General features: G+C 42.9%; 2 protein-coding genes across 5 annotated transcripts; both read left to right on the top strand.

Annotated features, from left to right (window-relative positions):
• The first annotated feature begins 458 nt into the window (after positions 1-458).
• LOC128746820 (B-cell receptor CD22-like) lies at positions 459-7,756 on the top strand. Its single transcript, XM_053844161.1, has 11 exons — positions 459-601; positions 1,519-1,585; positions 2,205-2,273; positions 3,763-4,053; positions 4,432-4,692; positions 4,821-5,090; positions 5,279-5,548; positions 6,687-6,956; positions 7,029-7,128; positions 7,217-7,280; positions 7,464-7,756. Exons 2-11 carry the CDS (start codon positions 1,537-1,539, stop codon positions 7,506-7,508), a joined length of 1,689 nt encoding a protein of 562 aa, XP_053700136.1. The 5' UTR covers positions 459-601; positions 1,519-1,536; the 3' UTR covers positions 7,509-7,756.
• Positions 7,757-8,884: 1,128 nt separating this feature from the next.
• LOC128746816 (B-cell receptor CD22-like) lies at positions 8,885-15,178 on the top strand. Of its 4 annotated transcripts, none has more exons than XM_053844156.1 (13): positions 8,885-8,957; positions 9,990-10,056; positions 10,118-10,471; positions 10,615-10,893; positions 10,959-11,219; positions 11,726-11,980; positions 12,044-12,334; positions 12,844-13,131; positions 13,304-13,534; positions 13,641-13,725; positions 13,802-13,829; positions 14,600-14,688; positions 14,750-15,178. In XM_053844156.1, exons 2-13 carry the CDS (start codon positions 10,008-10,010, stop codon positions 14,943-14,945), a joined length of 2,406 nt encoding a protein of 801 aa, XP_053700131.1. In that variant the 5' UTR covers positions 8,885-8,957; positions 9,990-10,007; the 3' UTR covers positions 14,946-15,178. The 4 variants fall into 4 exon arrangements, with proteins under 4 accessions (XP_053700131.1, XP_053700130.1, XP_053700128.1 ...); XM_053844155.1 differs by having other exon boundaries at positions 13,304-13,573; positions 14,753-15,178; XM_053844153.1 differs by having other exon boundaries at positions 13,304-13,573.
• The last annotated feature ends 1,987 nt before the right edge of the window (positions 15,179-17,165 follow it).

The following is a 17,165-nucleotide window of genomic DNA, read 5'->3' as shown; positions in this document are numbered from 1 at the left end:
ACACTCCCACGTCACACTTCTCGTTTCTCTTGCATTTCAAGTTAATTTATAAATCCACCCCAGCGAAACTGTTGAGCAACAGCAGCAGCAGGTCCAATGAAATCTGGCAGCGCAGCCCCTCCCCTCCCCGTCGCACATGAGTGTGAGTTAGCATTCATGCATTATGTCAATGTGCCAGAAGCATTTAGAAAAAAAACACAGTTCTAAAAGTCAGATCAGCTCCACAGGCTCCAGCTTACACATGTTCACCAGTTGGGTTGCGCCAAATCAGCAGAAGACCAGTGTGGAAGCACCTGAAGCAAAAGTGGAACAGAAGAAGAGAGTATACATTTGTTGTTGGAGTGAACTTCACCAACCATGTCCTCCCACTTGCTGCATGCCTTCATTTGAATCAAAGATCAGCATCTGTGAGTTTTCACTCTGAAAGTCTGAGCCGCTAATGAAGCAGCCTCCTCCAACAGACACTTCACCACAGATGGAGGAAGTCAAAACTCTTGCCGACAGCTGGGTGTGTTTTTCTCCATGAGACGAAGACAGACCATGAGAACCTCCTCTGCGTGCATCATTGTTCACCTTCAGCTGCCTGTTCATCTTCTCTGAGGTGAGTAAGAACTCGTGCTCGTGTTTAGGAAAACTCACTGTACAGTAACAAGGTCAGCTGGTGAGGATCAGAGATGGTTCACTCCATCATGTTCAGACAGATGGAAAATGACTAAACATGAATTGACATAATTGGCATGAGATTCTATTCATTTCATAAGTGCAGTGACAAACCCTGACCTCTGAACATGTGAGCTCATGTTTGTAACTGGGTGACTTTGTTTAACCTTCAGCCACAAGATGAAAGATAGATCAGAGAGAGATGTTCAAGAATCTCATTGTTCACATAGAAAGCTGATGATCTTTCAAGGGGTAATAACTGGTTCAATAAAAAATGGACTGCTCTAAACTGCTGTGAAGCCAAACACCAGCGTGGATATTGCACAGAATGAATGGAGGCAACGTTGGAGGCTCAGCTCCCAGTGAGCAGAGGCTGTGGCTCCACAGTTCCACACAAATACACTTGAATTGTTGCAGCGTCTTCAATAAAAACCCTTAAGCAGTTGACAGAAAACAGGAAGGACCGTGGCTGTGCTGAAGTCACCACAGGCCTAGGTGATGGTCCCAACACACAAGTGAGCACACGGAAACAGACGCCCAAAACCAAGGTCAAAGAAAACACTGTTGGTATCCAAACCAAATAACAAACAAAGAAAGAAAGTAACTTAATCTACCACACAACAGCAGGTAGAGGTGAAAGGAAGACAGAAACAATGACAGAAAAAACAGCTAAATCAAGAAAAGATGAAGTGATCACCAACCCGAATGAAAACATACAGCCGTGATGCTTACAGAGGCTAAACTATGTGAAACAAAGTGACGAAAATAAAATGGGGCCCGAGGCAGATGAAGAACTTGCCACCTACACGGTTGCTGAGTGGAACCATTAAGAGCGGTGATTTCTAATTCTTTTTCCAGACTGTATAAATTCAGAAGATGGATAAAGAAAAACTCATGTTGTTGTTGCTTCTGACTGTCATAACAGGTAAGAGTTTTATTTTACCATCTTAGTCTGTTTTGGATCTCCTCTGACAACATGACATCCAGCAGCAGGTTCTGCAGCAGAGCCATCATTGACATTCACAAGCCCACAGCTGGGTTAAGGGATCCAGTATGGGTCGCTGCAGATGATGACTTCTCAGCAACTGTCAAACACCCCGTCAGTCAGGAGTATTCCACCAGAGTAACTTACCAAGGAGCAGCAAAACAACTCACCATTGCGATGTGCAACCCGATCAAAAATGGTGCTGGAAATTATTCATTAGAAATTTCCCATCAAGAGGAAGGAAATTCAAGAAACTAAAATTAAATTGCATAACTTCAAGTAGTCTGCATTGATGAGGCTTAAAAAAGTAGATTTTGTTTTTTCGATACTTTTTTGTATTAATAAAAAGAACACTAAGATCAAATTCAACTTGTTACTTAAAATATAATCATATTCTTTATATTTACAATATATTATATTTATAGTTTTCCATCCTCAACTCTCACCTTGATCAGAGAGACCAGGTCCAGTTCAGTGAATGTGTCCTCAGACTCCAACAAGAATGGGGTCCACAACAATGTCCTTATCTACACCACTAAAGCTGCTGTGCACCACGCAGGGAGCTACACGTGCAACGCCTCAAACTCTGAAGGAAGCAGGACCCGTGAGCGGAGAGAACTGGTTCAATGTGAGTAGTTTTACTTTGCAACAAAGCGTTTTATTGACTGTTCTCACTAACTTCAAATTAGAACATCAGTAGAATGTGGTTGTCAGATGAATATTTGTTGCACTTGTTTGACCGTTTATGTCTGTGTCAGATAGTTCCTGCCTTTTTTTCTCCCCTGCTCCACTTGAGCCAGCTTGATAGCTCACTCTAACTTTTTGATTTTTGCCAAATCTCTCCTCCTTTGAGCCAAATATCTGGGCTACCGATCCCGCGTTTATTCCCGCGTTTTGTGCGTGGGATTGGAAGCCCACAAATTGGGCACATAGGAGGAGAGATTTGGCATAAATCAAAAAGTTAGACTATAGACAAATGAAAATTGGAGTAGGTGAAATGTCCTGCATGTTCAGGAGCCAGAAACCCAGGCAGCTGTATCTCGGCCATTTTTGGAGCCAGAGACACCGTTCAAAGCTTCAACGCTGTCGCGTGCAGAGTCGCGGTGGCGCCCTGTGCATTCACAATGCTGTTTATTCATAAACAGCAGCGTCTAGTTGTTTTTAAAATTCCACTGTTTGAAGCATATGTCGTGAAAACTATGCAAACGTATTAATTAAAGGGTTTATTCACATTAAACAAACCACAAAACAAATGTAATGTTAAAAAAAAAAGAATGGTAACAATACAAGAACATCAGAATAATCTCCACACTGAGATCGAGTGGCAGGAACTGTCTCCATGTCGTGTTGGGAAAGGTTAGCTTGGTGGCTAATGCTACGAAGAGACTCAATGAAAGTTGCCCAAACACCAACAAACAGTCTGATCGACTAGTGGAATAAAGGTGCTGAGTTTCAAAGTCAGACACAGTGAGAGCTCACTCCTGCGACACCGCGACATCTGGTCAGGGAGGAGAGGTGCATCCGAGTCGCCGACGAATCGGTGTTCAACTGAGAAACATGGAGACGACTGACCATCGAGATCAGTCAGAAACGTTCCACTATTTATACTCAGGATCGTATAATCACCCAGGCTCATGTCTCTCTACTTTTGTTCCTTCTACCTTTGACATTTTCTTTGCACAAGCTATTTCATGTATCTATCCAGTCATCTCATTTATGACTCCGATGAGCCAATAAGAGAACAGACTCAGGTCACTTTTCTCCTCAGATGACAGCAAGGCCATAACAGGCCAACTCACTTATTCTCTATATTTATCCAGACCTTCATGCTGAACTTCGATGATGCGTCTTCATCACTTGAAGAGGAAATGTTTTGATATAAATACTTCTGTGGCCAACTTTATTACCAGTCACCAATATGTCTATCAATATATCTATCAGTCAGACTTACACAGTAAGATCCATCCAGCCTGAGCACGCAGGTTTTTATACCTGCACTGCCAGGAACTCCATTGGTGCTGGAACATCAGACCCACTTCAGATTCAGGTTGAATGTGAGTCCACTGTGAAAACATGACAAAACATTCAAACAAGCTGAAAGTGTTTCTCTTCCTCAGACCGACCCAGGAACACAAGAGTTCAAGTCCCCTCTGGTCTAAACGGGAGAGTCAGCGCTGGAAAAGAGCTCAGATTAACGTGTGTCACTGAGGCCTCTCCTGCAGCTCATAGCTTCTCCTGGCTCCATGGCTCCTCCAGACACACTCCACTCTCCCAGTACCAGTCCAAATACCAGGGCAGCACCATGACCATTGAGACAGTGCAGAGATCTGATGAAGGTTGTTACGTGTGCAGCGCCACCAACAGCATCGGCACAGATCATAGTGCACCACAGTGCTTCCAAGTACAGTGTGAGTGACTCACTCTCAGTGCTGCATTGACTCACCTCTGCCTCAGTTCATATCAGATTTCCTTCCTCAGGGAACATTTTTCAGTGCACCAACTCCAGGTGCACAACATTAGATGATGTCATCACCATAACATCTCAGCTAAATGAGATTGTGCTGGTAGATGGAACAATTGAAGTTTAACAAACTTAACTGATTAACTGGAAATTCCTCAAATTAATTACACTTATTCAGTCCCTGATGATCATAATGAATTTCCAGCCATTTCATGAGAACTCAGGGACACTGCAGTTTGGGATTTGTCAATGACACATTCAAAAAGCTGCAGTCAGAATCAATACAGGAGGAAATTCTCCAAACTACTCTGCTTCCTCTCCACAGATGCTCCATCAAACCTCAAACTGTCCATGTACACTGAGGTCACAGAAGGTCAGACCTTCATCATCAACTGCACTGTGGACAGTTTTCCACCCTCAACTCTCACCTTGATCAGAGAGACCGGGTCCAGTTTACTGAATGTCCACAACAATGTCCTCGTCTACACCAATAAAGCTGCTGTGCACCACGCAGGGAGCTACAAGTGCATCGCCTCAAACTCTGAAGGAATCAGGACAAGTGAGCGGGGACAATTAGTGGTTCAATGTGAGTAGTTTTGCTTTGCAACAAAGCATTTTATTGACTCTCTGATAACATTTGTGTGATTGGTCGGCCATTGTTGTTTCAGGAACATGTGACTGCACAGTAATTTCTGCCCGTGTGTTTTGCTGCAGACAGCCCCAAGAATGTGGCAGTTATCATTGATCCTCATGAGACTGTGAAGGAAAACACATCAGTGACTTTCCGATGCAGCGCTCAGTCTCACCCTCCAGTGACCTCGGTGACCTGGACAAAGATGGCCGACGGACAAGAGGAAGTGTTGATGCGAGGTCAGAGTTTCACTCTGCGGTCAGTCGCACCCAGTGACAGTGGACGGTACCGCTGCAACGTGAGGAATGAGGTTGGATCTGGAGAATCGCCGCCCGTCCATGTTATGATCCAGTGTGAGTAGTAGCCTGCTGTTCAAGGACGTACACTGAAAACATGGTATGGAAATTACACAATGTTCTCCTGAGTGATTGGAATTTCACTTTAATAGACGTATAAATAAAATTTGACAGGAAAATACACTGTTTATTGATAAAGAGTCATGTCATAAATATTTAAAAAAGAACTATGCCACACTCCTCAGATGCTCCAAAAGAAACGAAGGTCCTGAAGGCTGAAGAGCTGCAGTTGCCAGACAAGAGGAGCTCAGTGATGCTGACATGCAGCTCCAGCAGCTACCCACCAATCCACCGATACTCCTGGTACAGGAAGTCGACGGATGACAGAGGAGATGATGAAGTGTCGGATCAGCAGAACCACAGTGTGACCTCTGACAAGCCTGGGATCTACTACTGCTCTGCCCTGAATCAGTTAGGTGAAAGAAGATCTGATCCAGTGGAGTTGTTTGTAGAAGGTGCGTGAAGAGAACGTGAGATTGTTTATCATTTTGGACGTTTCACTCCAGGAGCCTTTGTAACAGTTCGGAAGTATGTCTCCACTTCTGCTTAAAGTCTCTGGAATATGTTAATTGAAACAAACAAAACAAAAAAACAGGGACTCACTGGCACAGCTCATCCGTGATACTAGTTGGTCATTCGATGAAAACTAGCAACTGATAACTTTGGAAATTGCAAATATTTAGTAGTTGGTTTTGATGAGAATCTACTCTAATAGTACGTGAGATTTCATTAATGAAGAAAAATGTAAGTTTCCTGTGGAACATGAGTCAGTTTGTAGAGCAGCAGCACCTGTGGCTCCAGTGGTGGAGCTGACCGTCCAGTGACATGTGGATTGGTGAAACCCTCCTTCTCTTCGGGAAAGACCTCCAAACATGAATGATGATGTTGGTCAGATGAGGGTTGCTCCCTGTCCCTTGAAAAAGAGATGTTCTTTGCTCTGAGGTCGCTGATAAAGAAGTCCAGACATCATGAGGAGATAGAATGTGTTTCTGTAGATGTGGAGAAAGCCTGTGTCTGAGTTCCTGGAGTGGCAGTGTGGTGTTGCATGAGGAAGTCAAGAGCATCAGAGAAGCATGTGAGGGTTGTGCAGGACATGTGTGAGGACACGTGTGAGGAGACGGTGGTGAGGTGAGCTGTAAGAGAGACCGAGGGCTTCAGAGTCAGTTCAGGGGTGCATCAGGGATCGGCTCTAAGCCCATTCTTGTTTGATGTGGTGATGGACCAACTGACAGGTGAGGTCAGGGAGGAGTCTCCTGGGACTCTGGTGTTTGCTGATGATATAGTGATCTGTAGTGAGAGTAAAGATGAGCTGAAGGATAAGCTGGAGAATTTGAGGTACAAGCTGGATAGAAGTGCTAGACTGAATGAATGAAAAAGACAGAGGCAGGAGGGTGGGTGGCGATGCAGGGTGTTGAGGTTCTGAAAACAGATGAGTGTAAGTGGATCGGTCCTGCAGAGGAATTGACTGAGATCAAAACAGGACAAGAGGAGAGTGCGAGATTCTCAACTGTGACCTGTACGCTCCATGTTCTCTCCTCATTTGCTGCTGACATGAGTGAGTTAATGATGGTGTGAATCTGCGCATGTTCTCAGGGTTTGCTGGGATCTTGAATGGCTCTAGATGTGAGCGGGACTCAGCAGCTCTCACTTGTGTCTGTGGCAGTCAGGGCCACCCCTTACCCTCCATCTCCTGGCTGCTGCTGACCGACCACAGTGACTCTCACATCCAGACCAACGTATCAGGAGATGAAATCTGGAGCAGCTTCTGTGTGAAAGATGGCCACAGTGTGAAGACCGTTGTGTGTGTTGTCACTCATGAGAACGGAGAAACAAAACAGGAACTTCTTGTTCTGAATCATGAGAGTAAGTGTCTTTTTTCAAACCTCCTGGGAAACAACACTTTTTAAATGTATTTTTCTTCTGGTCTTTCTGCAGGTTCTTTGACAAAGTTTTTGAAACTGGAATTCCTGATAGCATTTTTGACCAGGATTGTTTTGTCTGCAGTCGTTTTCTTCCTGTTTCACCAATACTTCAGGTACAGACTGAACAGAGGGCTGCAGTAGTGAGCAGTTGCATTCTTCATCCAAACACAGTCAGGATTTACTCAATCACTTCCTCCACAGTAAAAAGGAGTTTGGAAGAACAGAAGAAACGGCTGAGATGGAGAACATGGCAGATGATCCACAGGTAACTCTCTGACACCATAAGAGACAACACTAGTAACAGAAACACTGAAAAGGGTTTTTTTGTTTGCATGGTTTAAAACATCATTTTGGTCTGTTACTTTCTGCATCACTCTCTCACAACTCAGAACAAAAACACTCTCCAAACTGTCAGTGTATTTTCTGAAAAAAAATTGTTTTCCAACAGACAGATGACGATTATCAGCAGGTGGACATCGAACTGGAAGAATGAAGCCCAGCACCTGAACATGGAGAGGGAGAGAAGCAGATGAGAACCTGGACAACAGAGCGCTGGACTCAAATATTTAACCCTCAGACAGAAGTGCAGAAGTGCTGTGCTTATCTAAATAGCTACAAGACTAGAGTCATGTTTGCAAAGTGCATCAGGCTGATGGTCATAATGTTAAAGTTGGATGTGTTTAAGTGGTGAATCAGTGGCTTGTTTGGTTTTTGCCTAAAGTATGAATCTGTAGAAAATGTGTCATACCATGCAGCCTTTGTTTCTGATACTGGCAATAAAATACAGCCAGCAGTGAAGTTGTCGGGGATTTCTCAGCACACACACACACACACACACACACACACACACACACACACACACACACACACACACACAGAGAGAGAGAGAGCGAGAGAAGTGTGAAGACTGGTGAATAAACCGCTTCTCCACACAGCAGAGAGATGAAATCACTCACAACATGGGTGTGAAGACTGACCACAGAGACAGAGTTGAGGCTGTAGTTTCCCGGACAGAAGAAACAATAGAAGGAACTTCATGTTGTTATTGTGAGAGGAGGAGCTGGAAACTGAAAATGATGATAGACAGTGGTTCATTTTATGTCTCTCCTCACTCAGTTTTTTCTGCAGCTCCATGGCTCTGAACAGTAGATGTTCTTCCTCCAAATGCTGAGACACATCGGTTTCTGTTGATGGAGGCTGAAGGTCTGAAGTCCGACGCCGACTCATTGTCCCTCTGGTGTTGAAGACGGCAGCATGAACAAATCAAACACACTTGCGCAAAGTAACAACTAAAAGGTTGAATGAGGCTTGTCTCACACACCCACGTCACACTTCTCATTTCTCTTGAATTTCAAGTTAATTTATAAATCCACCCCAGCGAAACCACGACTGTTGAGCAACAGCAGCAGCAGGTCCAATGAAATCTGGCAGCGCAGCCCCTCCCCTCCCCGTCGCACATGAGTGTGAGTTAGCATCCATGCATTATGTCAATGTGCCAGAAGCATTTAGAAAAAAAACACAGTTCTAAAAGTCAGATCAGCTCCACAGGCTCCAGCTTACACATGTTCACCAGTTGGGTTGAGCCAAATCAGCAGAAGACCAGTGTGGAAGCACCTGAAGCAAAAGTGGAACAGAAGAAGAGAGTATACATTTGTTGTTGGAGTGAACTTCAATAACCATGTCCTCCCACTTGCTACATGCCTTCATTTGAATCAAAGATCAGCATCTGTGCGAATTTTCACTCTGAAAGTCTGAGCCGCTGAAGACGACAGGAAAGCTAATGAAGCAGCCTCCTCCAACAGACACTTCACCACAGATGGAGGAAGTCAAAACTCTTGCCGACAGCTGGGTGTGTTTTTCTCCATGAGACGAAGACAGACCATGAGAACCTCCTCTGCGTGCATCATTGTTCACCTTCAGCTGCCTGTTCATCTTCTCTGAGGTAAGAACTCGTGCTCGTGTTTAGGAAAACTCACTGTACAGTAACAAGGTCAGCTGGTGAGGATCAGAGATGGTTCACTCCATCATGTTCAGACAGATGGAAAATGACTAAACATGAATTGACATCCTGGCATTTTATCCAAGTATGTGTGAGATTCTATTCATTTCATAAGTGCAGTGACAAACCCTGACCTCTGAACATGTGAGCTCATGTTTGTAACTGGGTGACCTTGTTTAACCTACAGCCACAAGATGAAAGATCGATCAGAGAAAGATGTTCAAGAATCTCATTGTTCACATAGAAAGCTGATGATCTTTCAAGAGGCAATAACTGGTTCAATAAAAAATGGACTGCTCTAAACTGCTGTGAAGCCAAACACCAGCGTGGATATTGCACAGAATGAATGGAGGCAACGTTGGAGGCTCAGCTCCCAGTGAGCAGAGGCTGTGGCTCCACAGTTCCACACAAATACACTTGAATTGTTCCAGCGTCTTCAATAAAAACCCTTAAGCAGTTGACAGAAAACAGGAAGGACCGTGGCTGTGCTGAAGTCACCACAGGCCGAGGTGACGGTCCCAACACACAAGTGAGCACACGGAAACAGACGCCCAAAACCAAGGAAACACAGTGAACATAGTGAGAGCAGCTCTGAACACCGTCACCGGTTATTTCAGCTCAGATGACTGTATTTTGTGCGGAAGCTGAGAAGTTTTCTATCTTCATTAAATGCATTTTATATACTTCTTGTTGTATTTCTCCACCCCTTCATTGATCGATGTTATGTTTCAATTTTTTTGTTTAATTCATTCACAAACAGAAATGACAAGATTTAACATTGGCATATAAATCTTTATTTCAAATTTCATGTTATCTCAAAGCTTATCTCATAGCCAGCAGCAACAGGGGGACATTTCCTTGCTTTCACAGTAGAGTCAGAGGCAGTGCCATGTTTTGTCATGTGACGCTGACCCCGCTCACCTGGAGCCCGAGACAGTTGCAACTGCTAGTGATTTTTTTTTAATTTTCTTCCAGATTGTATAAGTTCAGAAGATGGATAAAGAAAAACTCATGTTGTTGTTGCTTCTGACTATCATAACAGGTAAGAGTTTTATTTTACCGTCCTGTCTGTTTTAGATCTCCTCTGACAACACGACATCCAGCAGCAGGTTCTGCAGCAGTGCCATCATTTACATTCACTGGCTCACAGCTGACAGCCACAGAGGGATCCTGCGTTCCAATACAGGCGAGCTTCACAGGATATCTCAGTAGAAATGCCTACTGGGCTTGGTTCAAGGATCCAGTGTGGGTTGGAACTGTTGTTTACAGTACAGACCCCACAAAACGCCCCATCAGTCCACAGTATAGCAACAGAGTGACTTACCAAAGAGCAGAGAAACAGCTCACCATTTCGATCTGCAACCTGAACAAAAATGATGGTGGAAGCTATTCTTTTGGATATTTCCCATCAAGAGGGGAGAAATGGAGCTCAGAGCCTGTTCTTCTGTCAGTCCAAGGTAAGTTCAATTCAACCTGTTACTTCAAATATAATAATAATGATAAAAAAAAAATGTCCCCAATGTACACATATAATTAAGAGAATGTGATTCATATAGTCAGAAATGTTTCATTTTTACGGAATAAAAGTTTCATTTTGCAGCGAACCCATGCCTCATCAGGTTTGAGGAACCGGCTCCTGTTACAGAGTCCAGATCAGTGACTCTCCGCTGCTCCACCTTGTCCTCGTGCCCCTCCCGTCCTCAAATTCAACCTCTCGACCAACGAGGAATCTCAGTGCAACCTCAGGGTGATGAACACAGCAGGACAGCAACTAGCAACTTCACAGCCAGCTGGCAGGACAATGGGAGGCAGTTCTCCTGTCAGACTCAAGGCAACACCGACCCAAACTTGATCCGCAGTGTCACTCTAACTGTCGAATGTAAGTCAAAGTCCCTTTCAGTGTCAACAAAAATGCAAAACATAATGATTATATTTTCTGTTCAGATGGACCCAGGAACGTGGAGGTGAGGGTCACTAATCCTGACAGAAGGGAAGGTGTTGCTGTGGAGGACACAGTGACCCTGACATGTTCAGCGAGTGGGAATCCTGCACCCACCTACCACTGGTTGCAACCAGATCAGGCACAGAGCCAAGGACAAGATCTCATCATCCCATCCATCACAGTCTCACAGAGTGGAAGATACAGATGTGAAGCCAGAAATAAGCACGGACATGAAGATTCCAGTCTTGATTTGGATGTTCAGTGTGAGACAATCCTTTCTATTTGTTGCTTTATCCTCATTAAAGTTTGTTTCAAATGCAATGACCTCCACAGAGTTCAGTCAGTAGCTCGACGTCAATCATGGATTTCAGTGGCGGCTTAGTTGGCATCTGCTTTCTCTCTAATTTTCACCAGGAGTTTTCTGTCAGACATATCAGTTTAAAACAGCACTGTACAACACTGCAGTGATGCAAAAGGCCTGGTATTTAACCCAGACTTAACACAATCCAGGTCCATTTCCGATTCCAATTCGAAGATACTTAGTGATGATTTTTCATTACTTTAGCTCCCTTTTTCTCAGTGATTTTTCTTGAAATAAAAATTATTTTTTTTATGGGCAGCCAATAAGAGAGCAGCATCTGCCAGACATTTTAACTCCTCCATAAACCTTTTGTTTCCTCCCTGCTCTTCTCAGATCCTAGAAAGGCTGATTCATTTATTCTCTTGACTTAAACTAACTCTCATATTTAACTTTCAACTTTATTCCCAGTCTCACCAGAAGTTGAGATCACAGCATTTGCCACATCAATACGGCGAGGACAGAGGATGGATTTAAGATGTACAGTGAAGAGAAGCAACCCAGAAGCCACAAGCTTTCAGTGGCAGAAGGATCAGCGAGATGTGTCTTCAGCTCAGACTTACACAGTAAGATCCATCCAGCCTGAGCACGCAGGTTTTTATACCTGCACTGCCTGGAACTCCATTGGTGCTGGAACATCAGACCCACTTCAGATTCAAGTTGAATGTGAGTCCACTGTGAAAACATGACAAAACATTCAAACAAGCTGAAAGTGTTTCTGTTCCTCAGACCAACCCAGGAACACAAGAGTTCAAGTCCCCTCTGGTCTAAACGGGAGAGTCAGCGCTGGAAAAGAGCTCAGATTAACGTGTGTCACTGAGGCCTCTCCTGCAGCTCATAGCTTCTCCTGGTTCCATGGCTCCTCCAGACACACTCCACTCTCCCAGTACCAGTCCAAATACTGGGGCAGCACCATGACCATTGAGACAGTGCAGAGATCTGATGAAGGTTGTTACGTGTGCAGCGCCACCAACAGCATCGGCACAGATCATAGTGCACCACAGTGCTTCCAAGTACAGTGTGAGTGACTCACTCTCAGTGCTGCATTGACTCACCTCAGAGTCTAGCTTCTTGGCCATGTTGTTTATAGTTACTGAACCGAGGAAAGTGCTTTATTTCCCCTGCTCCTGTCTGACCTCACTTCAGCAAGTCTCTCATTTATATATTTCCAGGTAATATGTTAAAATGTAGCATTTGTTCCATGTTTTCTTTCATATCTGTCGTCTTTTTTTTTGTGCTCTCAACAGTGCAGTGTTTTCACTTATTTTCCCTCCCTAATACGATCAAACAAATATGTCCATTTTCATTGAATTTGTCTTCCTTCAATAAGTCATGCAATATTGATAGCATGACTTTTACTTGACTTTTTTCCCAGTTCCTTAAAACTATGTGTCACAGTGAGCTTCTTCTTCTCCAGCTGTTATTTTAACTTTTTCCTCATTTTTCAGACACATTAAAACACGCTGTAAACCAAAGAAAGAAAGAGGAAAAGAGGAAATTGTCCAAACTACTCTGCTTCCTCTCCACAGATGCTCCATCAAACCTCAAACTGTCCATGTACACTCAGGTCACAGAAGGTCAGACCTTCACTATCAGATGCACTGTGGACAGTTTTCCACCCTCAACTCTCACCTTGATCAGAGAGACCGGGTCCAGTTCAGTGAATGTGTCCTCAGACTCCAACAAGAATGGGGTCCACAACAATGTCCTCGTCTACACCACTAAAGCTGCTGTGCACCACGCAGGGAGCTACAAGTGCATCGCCTCAAACTCTGAAGGAAGCAGGACAAGTGAGCGGAGAGAATTGGTGGTTCAATGTGAGTAGTTTTGCTTTGCAACAAAGCATTTTAATGACTTACTCATATGTTCATTTCACTTGGAATTTCACTTTAATAGACGTATAGAAAAAATTTGACAGATAAATACACTGTTTATTGATAAAGAGTCATGTCATAAATATTTAAAAAAGAACTATGCCACACTCCTCAGATGCTCCAAAAGAAACGAAGGTCCTGAAGGCTGAAGAGCTGCAGTTGCCAGACAAGAGGAGCTCAGTGATGCTGACATGCAGCTCCAGCAGCTACCCACCAATCCACCGATACTCCTGGTACAGGAAGTCGACGGATGACAGAGGAGATGACAAAGTGTCCGATCAGCAGAACCACAGTGTGACCTCTGACAAGCCTGGGATCTACTACTGCTCTGCCCTGAATCAGTTAGGTGAAAGAAGATCTGATCCAGTGGAGCTGTTTGTAGAAGGTGAAGTGAAGAGAACATACAAAGAAACGTGAGTTTATCATTTTGAACTGATTATGTCTCAATACAGGAGCCTCTCACAAAGTCCTGATGTATGTCTTCATTTCTGCTTCACTTCTGCTCATTCCATTGGCGGCTGGTCTCATCTTCATCAAGTAAATATTAAAGAGAAACATTTTTATATACCCTGTTTTAATGTGCTGTTTAAACAGTCATACTTTCCAACCACAGGTGCAAGAGGAGGCTCAAACACAGAGCTGTAAGTTCAACTGCCTTTATGTCAGGTTAACTGCGCTAATCTTTGCCCACTGACTAATATGAAAACTGGCCTCATGAGAAGTTGTAGATCACTACAGGCCTACAGGATGCATGTAAGAAGATGGTCTCTACACGGACCATTTGAGAAAAAAAAAAAAAGAAAGCTGGAGAGACGGATATGAATTGTAAAAAACTGAACAAATTGATGGATATAATGAAAAGATAAACAAGTAGTATTACTGTCTAAAAACAGAGGGGAACGAGAGTCACATCCAGGAGACCTGGAAAGATATTCAACAGAGCAGAAACCAAAAAAGAGGAGATAAGGCTATTGTTTTTTATGATTAAGAAAATCAGGACATCAAGGAGGAAGTGTTTTCTCTGAACATTGGACCTGTGCTCGCTCAGCCAGTACAGGCACAGAAGAACCGGCGAGTGGAAAACAGGAGTGGGAGCAGTCTGCACCTCAGATCCATGTTCATGAGCGGCGCAGTCAGGAACATTATGGCTGTGGTATCAAGCTTTTGAGAATGAGTGCAGTCAACATGAGCGTCGTAGAACCACCTGTAGGCTTCATGTGTGGAACTCAAAGTGAAAAACATGACGGCTTTTACTGTGGAGGAGAGACTTCAGAGATCACAAGTAACTGCAATGAACAGAAACAGGAAATAGTTTTGTATGTATAGATAACAGGGATTCTGCAAACTTAATGATAAAGCAGATGTCAAATCTGAGAGTTTACTTTACTCTTTTGTGCTCATGACTTTGCAGAACCCAAGTGCTAAAAGACCACCGGAAGTGCAAGCTGTGCCCCCAGAGGAAGCATCTGTGGTCTATGCCAATGTGCATTATGCCAAAGGGTCAGCATTACTGGACGTTTTCATCTCCGAATTTAGGATTCAATTTTGTTTTGTTTTCTAGCAGCAAGCCAGGACAAGATGTTGTGTACGCGGTCGTGTCCAAACCACATCACCCTAATAAACCAAGCGGTGAAGAGGGAGAGGAGGAGGTGAACTATTCTCATGTGGAGTTCAAACACAACAGAGTGAAGCACAAGATCGGGAAATCAAGTCGCTGTGAGGATGAAAACACTGAATATTCCACGATTAAATTCTGAGAACAAAAACAAGGACTTGTTGGTTTAAATCCAATGTGAAGTGATGCACCGTTCGGCTGGTATATAACAGATGCTGCATACTTTTATATGCTATGAAAACTGTATTTTAATAACAAGCAAAACAGAATCAGATTGTACATAAGCTTCATCTGCACATCATGCCTGTTTTATGATAGTGAATTAACCATGCTGCCACTGTTCTCTGGAAAATCTTCTCCTCTGGTATAAATAAATCCCACACAATGGTTGTTCTTTACATGTGTTTAATACCAGCTGAAAACACTGTGACGCTAGTTTTTAATCCCAGTTACTTCTGTTCACGTCCATAATCTCTCACAGTACTTATTTAAGGACAATATTTCTTATCTATCAACTTCTGTGAGGCGTGTGTTTTCACAGAGGCCTGGAGGGCCTGGAAAGGAGTCATGTCTTCTGACTTCATAATATCAGAACTTAAAACGCCTCTTTTTTGAGCCACAGACTCCCACTTGCACTGGTCACTGCAACATGGTACTGACTAGTGATGAGCCTAGGTTTCATGACACAGTGTCCTGATTTTCAGAGGCCACCAGATGGCACTGTCTGCTGTAAAATGTTTGGACTTGAATGACGAATTTAATGAAACCTCACATCATTTCTACACCAAGAGCGACATCTAGTGGCCTCTGAAAATTAGGAACAACCCTGGAACAATGTTTCATGATACCTCATCTACCCTTCACTAGTACTGATAACTGCTAAAGGTTTCAAGTATGAGTAGGAAGGAGAGGCAGGTGAAGTGTAGATCGTTCGGCCGGAGGAATCTCACTCGTCTCTGCCATGAATATGCAGGTTGTCTTTCCCTTCCTTTATCTGTTATGAGGCCCCTTGAGTTTGTCTCCTTTTTTGGGGTCGCTCTTGTTTGTCTTTATTTCCATTTACTGGTGAATCTGTTAGGAAAACCTGCCACCCTCTGGTCCTCAGAAGCTCTGTCCTTGACTCCTTAACATCCTCGTCTCCTCTACATGGCCACTGCTCCTATCACGATTCTCTCCCTCTCTATCACCTCATCGACATTGTCCTGGAACGCCTTGAAGCTTGAAGGTCATGGTCCTGTTCGGCTCCCACTTCATTTCTTCTAGTAGTCTTCTAGATCTTGAATCCATCTCCATTGTTCCATGCTTTAGTTCCTTTCGACTTGGTTTCCAGCTTTCTTCTCAACATCATACCAGATAACTCTCCTCTCTCCTCAGTCGTGGTGGTAGTGTCCCAGGCTGACATTTATTTATGTGTCAAGATGTTAGTTTTTTATAAGCACTAAACAAAATATCTTTATGATATGTAAGATTATTATTATTATTATTATTATTATTATTATTATTATTATTATTATTATTATTATTATTATTATTATTATTATTATTATTATTAATAATAATAATAATAATAATATTACAACAATTATTGTTGTTGTTGTTGTTGTTGTTATATGGGTGTGTTAGTGTGGATGGAGGAAGAGGCAGATAAATATAGCAGAAACTGCAGCGTCACAAAATAGAGGTCGACTGAGAGAATGATCTGACTTCTAGCTCCCTCCTGTTTACAATTTCAACATTCAGAACATCCTGTATTAAACAAAGTGCAATTCAATCTTGGCTATCGTCCAACCTAGTTATCATCAAACAAAATAAAGTTGTTTTGTTTTTAGTCGGGTATTAAATGCAAACAGTCAACGTTCATACGGAATATTGTGTTCTTCCTTTACTCCCTCTGGCTCCTAAGTGGCTCCCCCTCTTTTGTTCTGTCCGTTGCCAGCAGCCAAACGAAAATTCACATTTACACAAAACATTTCAATAGATAATAATTACTAATTTTTATTTATTTTTATTTTTATTTTTTTTATAAATGAATCTTCTCATGTAGTCGGCCCTTATTCTTAAGCGAAATTATCACAGTTTCATTAGAATTCCGTAAAATGTAACCACTTTATTCCAAGTACAATATTAACACAGTTTCAGCTCATTTCAATTGTATTTGTATGTATCTATATCCAATATTCTTAAATTGCAAGGCTTTACTTTGATGTATAAATATCTATTTCAAAATGTCACCTGTTGTTCTCAGGCCTTGCCACAAGATGGCGACCAATAGCAGAAGCAAGAAATCACATAAAGAAGTGAACAAAAAAATAATAGCTCTGAAATGTCAAGGTTCGAAGTTAAAGTAGTCAGAAGCAGTCAG

This window comes from Synchiropus splendidus, chromosome 15 (assembly GCF_027744825.2).
Source record: "Synchiropus splendidus isolate RoL2022-P1 chromosome 15, RoL_Sspl_1.0, whole genome shotgun sequence".
Lineage (NCBI taxonomy): Eukaryota > Metazoa > Chordata > Actinopteri > Syngnathiformes > Callionymidae > Synchiropus > Synchiropus splendidus.
This window is presented reverse-complemented; position numbering and strand designations above follow the sequence as displayed.

Bases quoted from the DNA above. Each gene is read 5' to 3' on its own strand.
- LOC128746816 (XM_053844153.1), top strand. From the start codon at position 10,008: ATGGATAAAGAAAAACTCATGTTGTTGTTGCTTCTGACTATCATAACA. The intron at 11,981-12,043 runs GTGAGTCCACTG...TCTGTTCCTCAG, and splicing joins ACTTCAGATTCAAGTTGAAT to ACCAACCCAGGAACACAAGA. The intron at 13,726-13,801 runs GTAAATATTAAA...TTCCAACCACAG, and splicing joins GCTGGTCTCATCTTCATCAA to GTGCAAGAGGAGGCTCAAAC.
- LOC128746820 (XM_053844161.1), top strand. From the start codon at position 1,537: ATGGATAAAGAAAAACTCATGTTGTTGTTGCTTCTGACTGTCATAACA. The intron at 6,957-7,028 runs GTAAGTGTCTTT...GTCTTTCTGCAG, and splicing joins TCTTGTTCTGAATCATGAGA to GTTCTTTGACAAAGTTTTTG. The intron at 7,281-7,463 runs GTAACTCTCTGA...GTTTTCCAACAG, and splicing joins ACATGGCAGATGATCCACAG to ACAGATGACGATTATCAGCA.